General features: G+C 44.6%; 1 protein-coding gene across 2 annotated transcripts in view; it reads right to left on the reverse strand.

Annotated features, from left to right (window-relative positions):
• LOC127659102 (coiled-coil domain-containing protein 148-like) overlaps window positions 1–11,709 on the reverse strand; it is a 76,544-nt gene that overhangs the window by 13,758 nt on the left and 51,077 nt on the right. For both annotated transcript variants that reach the window (XM_052148747.1, XM_052148746.1), the window contains exons 11-12: window positions 10,714–10,920; window positions 3,325–3,465 (exon numbers count right to left, since the gene is read on the reverse strand). In XM_052148747.1, the coding sequence (XP_052004707.1) occupies window positions 3,325–3,465; window positions 10,714–10,920 (348 nt within the window). The remainder of the gene's footprint in view (window positions 1–3,324; window positions 3,466–10,713; window positions 10,921–11,709) is intronic.

Raw genomic sequence — 11,709 nt, forward strand, 5'->3', positions numbered from 1 at the left:
CTAAATCAGAACCAGAGATAAAGTAGTGCAATAATATTTCAGTTTTTTGGTGACAAAAACACTCTTTAAAAACTGTACATTTAAGTACTCAATCCAGATATACTAAAAACTACTGTTCATGATGAGGAGAAAATCATCCAAAACCTGTAAACTGGGACCTTTGAAACATCAATAAGACATCCATTAAGGCTGCACGATTGATTGAATAAAGAATGAAGTTGAATTGCCTTCCGCAATTACAAAACAGCAAAAGGCTGCGTGTTATGAAACGGTCTCTATTTAGAGCATTAGTCAGCGATGTGTCATCGCGGGGACCCCTCTAGTGCACATGTTGAGCAGAGCAGCAATATTAAATAATGTTTTTAATTTACCATATAAATCATGTTACCAGAAAGCAAAAGACGCATTTGATGCGGTTACCCTCTCTCCCCCTCCGTGCAAAACAGCTGAATGTTAAACCTTACTTTCCTTATAAGCCCTTTGGGTGAGTAATAGGGGGCTGATGAACACTTTTGTCATTTCTGTGTTTCCTGTAGCACATCACAGTTGATTTAAAGGTGACACTGCATAACCTGATGATGTTGTTTAGTGATGTGATGTTAACCCCAGCTCTGACACTATATTCATGTCTGGCGGTTGTTTGAACAGAAGCATGAAACGCTCGCAATGTCACAATATGGAGGACAGAACAGTAGGTGCAATTTTAATAGTCTTAAAACTTAGTCTTAATGCACATATTCCAACCAATCAGAATCAAGTATTCGAATAGACCATGGTGTAATTTACCATAAGGTATAGAAAAAGTTAACAGATATCAGTGTGTCATTTGTATTGATTGAGAGAGTATAGAAAGATCTGTACAATCTATTCTGGCTCATAAACATCATTTATCAGTGATGACGCACAGCTCTACAGGAAGTGAAGAGGAACAAGGAGGAGGAAGAGAAGGTGGCGGACTCACACACTCTCACAGCATATTCATCAAGTTAATGGGGCAAGGAATGAGCCTAAGGGAATCCCTCACATTACTGACTTGCACACTGCTCGAGTAGACTGCTCAGAGCTATTCAGAGTGCGCTGATCAATGATAATGTATTATCTTCAGGGACTCGTCTCATATTGATAATAAACAAGCTTGTGTATTTTATTAATAAAACAGACTCATAAAGAGACTTTTAATGAAGAGCATAATACAACAGAGTCTGACCATTTTCTCGAGCACCTTTTTCTGAGCAAAGTAACTGAGCGAATCTCATGAAAAATTGCCAAGACATATCCATGTCATATTTTACTCTAAAATCAAACAAAAAAATGAAAGTTAAAAATTAAGACTCTAGGACCAATATTTATTTATTTATGTATGTATTTGTATTGTGGCATTACTTCCATGACGATTAAGCATTATACAATATATACATGTAAATTGCATGATATTATATGTATAAATATATATATTTATATATTTTATTCATGAAAATAATGTCACAATGCAAAACTCATAATTTAGCTTAAGCTACATTTTCTTCATGCACAACATCACTTCTTAATCTTTTTCTTGTGATTTCGGTATGAAATGTAGAAAATGACATACACCCAACAGTATCTTAACCTGCAGTTAGGTAACAGCAATATTACTGTTTTTGTGGATGTTACTGTAGATGCAGATTCACTGTTTCTTTATGTATTTTTTTTTATAAATCTGTTGCATAAAACCAATAAAAAAAGCAATAAAACACTTCATGTATTATTACAAATAATCGTGACTTTGATGCTCGCCTCCAAACAAAAACAATACCAATTACCAACAAACATGCTGATAAATTAATAAAAAGAATTGCAATTAATCGCATATTTCAATATTTGATGAAAAAGGCCCCAAATAAAGCCAATTCAAAATAAATAATGTATAATATTTCAAATCATTGTTAATATAAGATAATCAAATTGATATCTATTCCATTTTGCATCTGAGTTCGTCAATATGTCCAGTTCTCACAGGATGCAATCTTACGTTTCGTCGGCGCTATATTTAACCATCTGTCTATGTACGTGTGCGTCAGACAGACAAACCATTTCACTGGTTTTCAACGTAAGCAATGCTGGGTTTTGCGGACTCCGTGTCAAGTTAAAAGTGGTTGACACTTTGAAAAATCGCACAGTGAGATATCTGCATTCTGCTGTGCTTCATTCAGCTGTCAAGAACGCCTCCGGTGAGCAGCTCGCATTGTGAGGTTTGTGGAGGCGCGCTGCCTACCCACTGCTGAACAGCTTGTAAAAACACAAAGTTACATGTACTTCAAGCTTGAACTCCACCGATCGTAGGAAAATACATACTTTTATTACAAAACTTTTAATACGGGTCTGGATGCATGATTAAATGTGTTGATTGTTATGTTATTTTTCAAACAAACAATCCCATTGTAATCAAGTTCACAAGAAGTTCAGAGCAAGGAGGAAGCTGGGACTGGCTTGACAAACACACAAGACACTTTAATGTGACACATTCAGTGGACATTAAACACCATAACACAGCTGCTTTTCAGCAGCTCCAACACACTGCTCTCTGCATTACACCAATAAAACTGACATGCAGACAGACAGCTTCATGTGTCTCTCTCTCGTCTGCCGCTGTCTCCTCTCCTCAAACACGCATGCCACCCCTCATTGGAACGCGAGACCGGTGTGGCACACAGGTGGAGCTCATTCATCACTCATCTTCCCGGCCTTGCTCTGCCCAGACGCCGCTCGGCCCTGCCCAGCTCGCCACATACCCCCATCGCCAAATTCAGGTCGGGGAATTCTCCGGCTGGTGACATACCCCCCCACCCCCATTTCTAGGGAGGGAGCGTTGATGCGTTGTGATGGTCTCCAGATCAGACCTGCACATGCCTGGGAGTGGAAACAGAATGAGGGAGAGAAGAGGGGTAGGGAGAGAATAGAGAGAGAAGAAAGCAGAGAGGAGGGAGAGACACGCTCGCCAGCCCCGGACATGCCATCAACTGGCCCTCAGCTCGCTGTTGTGCTTCCGTCTGCGACGGAGCTTGTTCGTCACTCATCTTCCCAGCCTCGCTCTGCCCAGAAGCCACTCAGCCCCACCTTGCTCGCCACACCCATTAAATCAATGTGTTAAATCGACAGCCCTACTTTGTCATTTTCATCAAAATATAAAAACAAAAACAAAAATTCCCTTTCAATAAGCCATTTTTTTTTTCAGCCACCTCTCATATAGAGACCACTTTTCACAATGAGTTGCGTATGCCATTTCATCTTGACTTCACATGTAGTTTTATCATGATGTGTTGTTGTTGTTGATGTGCGATGTACCTGTTGTGTCAGTCGAGCTCTTCTACTCTTCTCTATGTGCTGTTGTTTCTTCAGTCTATCTTCTTCTTCTTTGTAGAGGCGTGCAGTGAGAGCAGCCTCCAACTCCACAGCCTCATCCTGCTGAGCGCGCCACTTCTGCAGCTACACACACGCACACACACACATACATACAGTTTGTGACAGGTGGCTTCAGCAGCTGTCTCCTGCAGTGTTTAGAGCACTGAAGTGTTAAGCTGCAAATATTCACACTGATTTACTAATCCATCAACACAACAACATTACAAATATCTCTAGACACACACAGCATCAAATGTTTGATCCTTTAACACATTCAATCAGAGGAGCATGCTAACACTGACAGGCTCAGTTTAATATTTCAACCTCAATACATGTTTAAGGTTTTGTTCACACAAAAATGAAAATTCAGTTATTCTTTGCTCACTCCTGTGTTCAGCCCGTATGACTTTCTGTCTTTTTCTAAATATAAAGGGAGTACTTGTGAAAAAAATTCTGAAAAACAGTGATGTCATTCAATAGCAGTTTATGGTGGCCTTCTCTTCTAGCTTCAAAAGGATGCAAAAGTATCAGAAGTCTAATAAATTATTCCATGAGACTCATGATTGTTCTGAAAGCTTACAATAATGTTTGGTGATAAACAAACTGAAATGTAATCTGTTATTTAGTGAAAATGTTTACACAAAACACATTTTGTTTATCAAAAAACAGGTCTGCCACAATGATACTAACAAACAGAACACAACTTCACACAAACTATCATGATCCTGTTCTGTCTGCCTTCCGGTCCTGTCTGTTTTGTGTTTGTGTGTGTTTGTCCTGTGTATGTGTAATTGGCTGTCTGTGTTTCTGTTAGCCGTGTGCTTCCCTGTCCCTGCCTACTCATTACCCTTGTCACTCCCCCTCGTTTACTCTTTGTTATGTTAATTGCCTTCACCTGTTTCTCATGAGTCTTGCCTATATATTGTGTTCCCCTTCTGTCGCTCTCTCCACGTTGTGTCAGAGAAGCGACACTAGGGGTCTCTCTTTAGCGCTGATATTCACCTCTGAACTATGAAAAAAGGCCAATGAGAGTTGGCAACCAGTATTTGCATGTCCCGCCCCCGGACATACGGGTATTTAAGCGGCACAAATACGGGAGTTCATTCAGAAAATTTCTTCGGAGCCGATGGTTGTGTCTGATGGATTCTACAGCGCACAACAGCGGCTTTCTCCTGTTTGCACGGCTGTGCACTTCCTGCCCCTGAGCGCTTCGACAGTGCAGATAATAAAGATCTCTTACGAGTTCTTTTCCTTCATAAAAGAGTGATTTTATTTAAAAGAGTAATTTCCTCTAAAAGAGCAAAACACAGCGGCGTTGAACTTCCTTTTAAGGACGCGTCTTTTTAAAGATGCCTTTCCGCCCCTGTGTTGTTCCTGGATGCGGTAGAGTACTCTCCGCTTCCGACGGCCACAGGCGTTGTCTCGTGTGTCTGGGTAGCGTTCACACCGAGGCTGCGTTTGTGGATGGTTCATGTTCTCATTGCGAGAACATGACCATGACAACGTTGCGGTCGCGGCTTGCTTACAACCGTAAGCAAGCCACTCCAGCCGCCCCCCGCGTCACTCCTTCTTCCCACGGGATTGAGGACGATGCGGCTGGCGATGAGGTGATTCGGGGATGGCAATTCGGGCTCATTGACTCCTGTCCCCGCTCGAGGTGGCGGCGACTCGCCTCACAGCCAGTCTGCCTACCCTCTTGCGATGGAAGGGATCTGATGCTGAGGACTCCTCTGGGCTGCCGCCTTCGGGCTTGCACGCCCAGGAAGAGGCCGACGCACAGATGTCCGATATGCTTTCCCGGGCAGCCAACAGCGTGGGCTTGGACTGGAACCCTCCATCCTCCCCACAGCCATCACGGCTGGACGACTGGTTCTTGGGTGCTGGGTGCAGCTCACAGCCTCGCCCCCCCCGGTTCCATTCTTCCCGGAGGTGCATGATGAGCTGACGTCTTCGTGGAGAGCACCCCTCTCCACTCGTCGCACCGCCACCTGCTCATCCACCCTCGCCACACTTGACAGCGGAACGCGCCACGGATACACGGCGATTCCCCAGGTGGATAGGGCTGTTGCACTCCACCTATGCCCCGGAAGCACTACCACCTGGCGGGGTCGCCCTGTACTCCCTTCCCGGTCCTGTAGAGCAACATCCTCGCTCACCGCGAAGGCCTACAGCGCTACCGGATGCGCCGCTTCCGCCCTGCATGCCATGGCTCTCCTGCAGGTCCACCAAGCCAAGGCACTGCGAAACATGCAAGGGGGTGGCCCTGATCCTGACACGCTGCAGGAACTGCGCTCAGCGACCGACCTCGTCCTGAGAGCAACGAAGGTCACAGCGCAGGCACTCGGACAGGCGATGGCCACACTGGTGGTCGAGGAACGTCAGCAATGGCTGGACTTGGTTGAGATGCGTGAAACCGACAAGACTCGCTTTCTCAACGCCCCTGTCTCCCAGTTCGGCCTCTTCGGCGACACCGTTGAGGACTTCGCCCAGCAGTTCTCCCTGGTGAAGAAGCAGACGGAGGCCATTTCTCACATCATGCCTTGCCGCAAGCCTTCCGCCACGGTCCAGGCCCCATCTGCTCGCCGAGGGCGTCCTCCCACGGCCAGAAGACCTTCTGCTCCGCCTCAACCCAGGCCCATATCTCAGCCCCGGCATCGAGCAAACCGCGGGAAGCGTACGCCCCCTGTCTCACGGATCCCATCGAGGACCCGGAAGGCTCCCAGGCGTTCCTGAGACAACGGACCCAGAGTGCAAGAAGTTAGCTGTGGAGGTGGGGTTGATGCATATGAGACCACTTCAGCACTGGCTCCAGACTCGAGTTCCGAGACGAGCATGGCACCGCGGCACGAACAACGTGAAAGTTACCACTACCTGCCGCCAAGCCTTCAAACCCTGGACAGACCTCTGCTTTCTAAGGGCCGGAGTACCCTTGCAGCAGGTGTCCCAACGTGTTCTGGTTACAACCGATGCCTCCAAACTGGGTTGGGGCACTGTGTGCAACGGGCACGCAGCCGCAGGCCGGTGGAACCGAGGCCCGCTGCGCTGGCACATCAACTGCCTAGAGCTGCTGGCTGTTTTTCTTGCCCTTTCTTCCGCTAATTCGGGGCAAGCACGTCCTAGTCAGGACAGACAGCACCACGGTGGTAGCCTACATAAACCACCAAGGCAGAGTACGCTCCCTCCACATGTCACAGCTCACCCATCGTCTCCTCCTTTGGAGCCAGCAGCGACTCAAGTCACTGCCCGCCACTCACATCCCCGGCAACATCAATATGATAGCGGACGCGCTATCAAGACAAAGCTTGCCCGGCGGAGAGTGGAGGCTCCACCCCCAGTCGGTTCAGCTGATTTGGGACAGGTTCGGCAAGGCCCAGGTAGACCTGTTTGTCTCCCAGGAAACCTCCCACTGCCCGCTCTAGTATGCCCTCACAGAGGCTCCCCTCGGGACAGATGCTCTGGCGCACAGCTGGCCCGCGGGGCTGCGCAAGTACGGTTTTCCCCCAGTGAGCCTTCTTGCACAGGTGCTATGCAAGGTCAGGGAGGACGAGGAGCAAGTAACTCTGGTGGCCCCTTACTGGCCCACCCGGACGTGGTTCTCAGATCTCACGCTCCTCACGACAGCTCCTCCCTGGCGAATTCCCCTGAGGAAGGATCTTCTTTCTCTGGCATCCGCACCCAGACCTCTGGAACCTCCACGTCTGGCCCCTGGAAGGGACGCGGAAGATCTAGCCGGCCTACCACTGGCCGTCATAGACACTATCAACCCACTGGGTTGTCGACGCCATTTCCTTGGCTTATCACACCCAGGCCGTGCCCCCCCCCTTGCGGGTTCGAGCTCACTCCACCAGGAGTGTTGCGTCCTCGTGGGCACTGGCTAGGGGCACCGCCCTAGCAGACATCTGTAGAGCAGCGGGCTGGGCAACACCTAACGCTTTTGCGAGATTCTATAATCTCCGAGTTGAGTCAGTATCGTCCTGTGTTTTCTCAGGTCCGAGCCCGTAGAACTCAGTAGCACGCTGACGATCTGACTGGGTGAACCGCTTGCGCCTAGCGTCCTTTCCCCCTAACCAAGGGAAAACAGTGCGCCTCCGTTCCCAGGAGATCCCATCTTTGGGTCGCTGGTTGACTCCTCCCTAGCCCTCGTGGGTCCGCAGTTCGGCGGAGGAACTCACCGACCCAAACCACTGCGGGTACCTCAAGCTACCCTGTACTAGTATAGGTGCTCCACAGGTAAGGCCTCCTGTTCCGACTCCCCCTGTGTGTAATGCCACGGTACTGTCCCCTCACGAGCAGAACCCCGTGTCTCCCTTAGGCAGTTACAGCTGCCTCGGTCACCGTGCTGTATGCTTCCCCCCTCTATAAGGCTGGATCTACCACCGCACCAACTTTTCCACATAGGTCCTAAGTTAGGCCATCTAATGTATTTGCCACTAAAATTTGCCTCCCCTGCCGGGTAGGTGTGGCCTCCGCAGGGTCTTCTCCACCCTGAATGAAGGGCTAAGACCCCCTTCCCTCAATGCGTGTAAGGGCCCCGGCCGTAGTTGCTCTATGCGAGAAACATAGAGAGAAAAGAGGCCCAGCCAGGCTGGCCCATTCCCAGGTTGGCGGCCATCACCTTGTTCCCCCCTCCAGGGTAACGATAAGGAGTCTGATGGCTTAAATGGGGCATTGGGGAAGGGTACGTGCAGCCTGATACAGTTGGTCGTTCTGCACGTAAGAATACCTGCTCGCTGCTGTATCAGCAGTTCACGTACACGGCTCAGTGTATGCCACTTTTTAAGTGGACCCCTAGTGTCGCTTCTCTGACACAACGTGGAGAGAGCGACAGAAGGGGAATGTCTAGGTTACGTATGTAACCTCCGTTCCCCGATGGAGGGAACGAGACGTTGTGTCTCCCCTGCCACGTCGCTGAGCCGAGCCACTGTTGTGGCAGGACCATTTCCGGCTCCTCAGAAAAATCCTGAATGAACTCCCGTATTTGCGCCGCTTAAATACCCGTATGTCCGGGGGGCGGGACATGCAAATACTGGTTGCCAACTCTCATTGGCCTTTTTTCATAGTTCAGAGGTGAATATTGGCGCTCAAGAGAGACCCCTAGTGTCGCTTCTCTGACACAACAGCTCGTTCCCTCCATCGGGGAACGGAGGTTACATACGTAACCTAGACGTTCTCTCTATGAGAGTTTTGTGTTACCTGTTGTGTTTTCAGTTGTTTAATAAAATATATTAGATTTTTTTAACTCATTACTAAATTTCTCCCTTTTGTGTTTAGAAAAAGAAAATCACATTGGGTTATAACAACACAGGGGTGAGCAAAAAATGACAAAATATTTATTTTTGGGGTGACGTTTCCCTTTTAGCTCAATCAACAGCATATGTAACAATATGATTGATTACCATATTTTGTGGTTGATTACCACAAAAATGTCACTTTAACTCCTTTTCTCAGTTAAAAAAAAAAGAACAATCTGGGTTACAGTGAGGCACTTACAATGGAAGTGAATGGGGCCAATTTCTGGAGGGTTTATAGGCAGAAATGTGGAGCTTATAATATTATAAAAGCACTTACATTAATTCTTCTGTTAAAACTCATAATTATTATTATTTGAGCTGCGGAGTTGTTTTAATCATCATTTTAATGCTAGTTTTTGGGTTTACAGCATTTAGTTGTCATGGTAATGAAATTGTAAAATTGTCTAAAACTTTACACAGAAAAGGTTTGTAAGTGATTTTATCACATTAAAATCAAGTTAACACGAATATTGTTTGTCTTGTGGCTATACTTTTGAAAGAGTATTTTCACGTACACCAATTGGCCCCCATTGACTTCCATTATAAGTGCCTCACTGGAACCCAGATTTGTGTTTTTTGAACTTTTTTTATTTTTAAGAAAAAGAGGGACAAGTCAAAGTTAATGTTTGTGATAATCTACATTATGTCAGAAATGCTGTCGATTGATCTTAACTTGTATTGAACCCGGAATATTCCTTTAAACACACACGTCAAACACAAATGCATTGTTCCGAATGAACATATTCAGAATACAAGAATACTGCTTACTGCATACCACACATTATGCTACTAATAGGCTTTAAAAATATGTGAAACAGTATGCAATATGCAATGATAAATGTTTTGAATAGTACTTTGCTACATGTCACATGACTTCATTATGTTACATTGCATTTACTTAGAGTTATTTAATCTAATTTTCCCAGTAATTCTGAACTCAAACTATACATCTTGGGCTGCTTTTATATTAAATAAACTTGGTGAGAAAAAAATCTAGAAGAACACTTGTAAAGGTAATTTACTCTCTTAATTTTCCCAAAACAACTTTGGCATAATGTGTGTTTGTTTGTGGATATGGCGTCTCTCACACACAATCTGTTCATCTTACACACACGGCAACAGCCTGTCATCACAACAAATGTGTAAAGCGAAGGGGAATCACAGCCCAGTGATCTTCTAAATATTCCACAATGTGTTTCAAATCAGCAGTGTTACAGTTGAGCAGAAACAGAGCAGTGTAGCTCAAAGCAGAGAAGGAAAACAACACCACTGTGAATGGAGTTACTCGTGTGAATCAGTACTAAGATTTTCTCATGCCGTTTCCTCAGTCAGTGCTGATATACTCTATGAGCTCTCTCATTTTATAACAGATGATAGGGGAGAAAAGCCTGAAAGAATCTCACCACACTGACTGCAACCTAATAGCATCATACATCAACATTAGTCCTGCCCCAGAAAAGAGTGCACCACACACACTATCACTAAAATACTATATCATGTATTTTAGAAGGACTGGAACTTTTTGGTCAGCTGACCAATCAGGATCCCAGAACTACAGTATATATATTTTATACAGATTCATCTTTTTCCACTTTTTTTTTTTGCATTGTAGTTACAATACAGAAGAAAAAAAGGTTCATTGTCATTAGTAGTTTTGTGGTTTCACGAAATGTATTTATTTACATTTAACATATATACTTTTTTAAGTTTAAAATTATCATTATGTTTTAGTTTTATCAACTCAATTATACTGAGTAAAACCAACAAAATGTAATCATGTTAATTCTACTTAATTAAAATACTGTACATACGTAATACATCACGTAATCCTTATGGGTTTACTCAGTACTCTTCAAATTGACAGTTTTGGTTCATTTTTAAGCTTTAAACTTAGACACTATCAACTGTCATTATATAGAAAAGATGGACTGCGATATTTATTAAAACATCCCCTTTTGTATTGTGCATAAGGAAGAAAGTCATCCTGGTTTGGAACAACATGAGACTATATTAAGACTATATTAAGGTGTTGAATGTCAACCTTCTCTCTAAGCTGCAGGCAGATGCTGTGCTGGTGTGAGCGCTGGTTCTGAAGCTCCTTCTGCTTTAGATGATTGATTCTTGACTCGTCCAGCACACTCAAGGCCCTCAGGAGTAGCTCAGAACGGTCCCGCTGCCAGCCCTGCAGTATAAGATGCCTCTGAGCCACGCTGAAATGATACCAGTTACTGCAGCGCTCATGTGCACCCTGAAACACAACACACACTTACAGTGACAAATCCACAGGCATGACCATCAAACATGTATTGTCTTCATGTCTATATGAGAGGAGAGTTCTTCCAGGAACACACTCAAGCTTCTGCGATAAGAACAATACTTGGGATCTCATCATAAACTTGCAAAATCTAAGTTACAAAAATGTATATGGTAGTGAGGACAACCCATGAATCCATTCCGCTGTTTCAGGACCACTTCAGGGCCTCTTCACATTAAATCTGATGCAAACACATGAAATTATTTGCAAGCAAATTTTCGCCCCAAAACATCAAGTCTGATGCCACATTTCTGTCATGCTCTGAATGGAGGTTGAGTCACTCTCCAACAGATTCATAAGCATTCCCAGATTTCCTCATGTCTGTCTGCAGTAATACGACAAGCTGAATTGACTTTTAATCAAGTTCAGATATGAATGATAAATATCTATAATTCAATTTTACACTAGTTAAAATGCTAATTCATGATATGAGCAATGGAATTACTACAGGTGAATATGCTCATTTTGTATTTCAGTAATTATATTTGCACTAGAAAAAAAACATTCTTCTTGATATAAATAATGAAGTCATTACTTGTGGAAATACCCAGTCTTCATTAAAAAAAAAATCTTTTTAAACATAATGTGTTTTTGTTTGTTTGTTTGTTTTGTTTTGATCTGTAACATAATGTGCTATTTACAACAACAAAAAATGACATTGTTAACAGTGCAAATGTCCATTCCTGATATCAAAAATACAATTATTACTAGTAAAAATGCTAA

Source organism: Xyrauchen texanus, chromosome 18 (genome assembly GCF_025860055.1).
Source record: "Xyrauchen texanus isolate HMW12.3.18 chromosome 18, RBS_HiC_50CHRs, whole genome shotgun sequence".
Lineage (NCBI taxonomy): Eukaryota > Metazoa > Chordata > Actinopteri > Cypriniformes > Catostomidae > Xyrauchen > Xyrauchen texanus.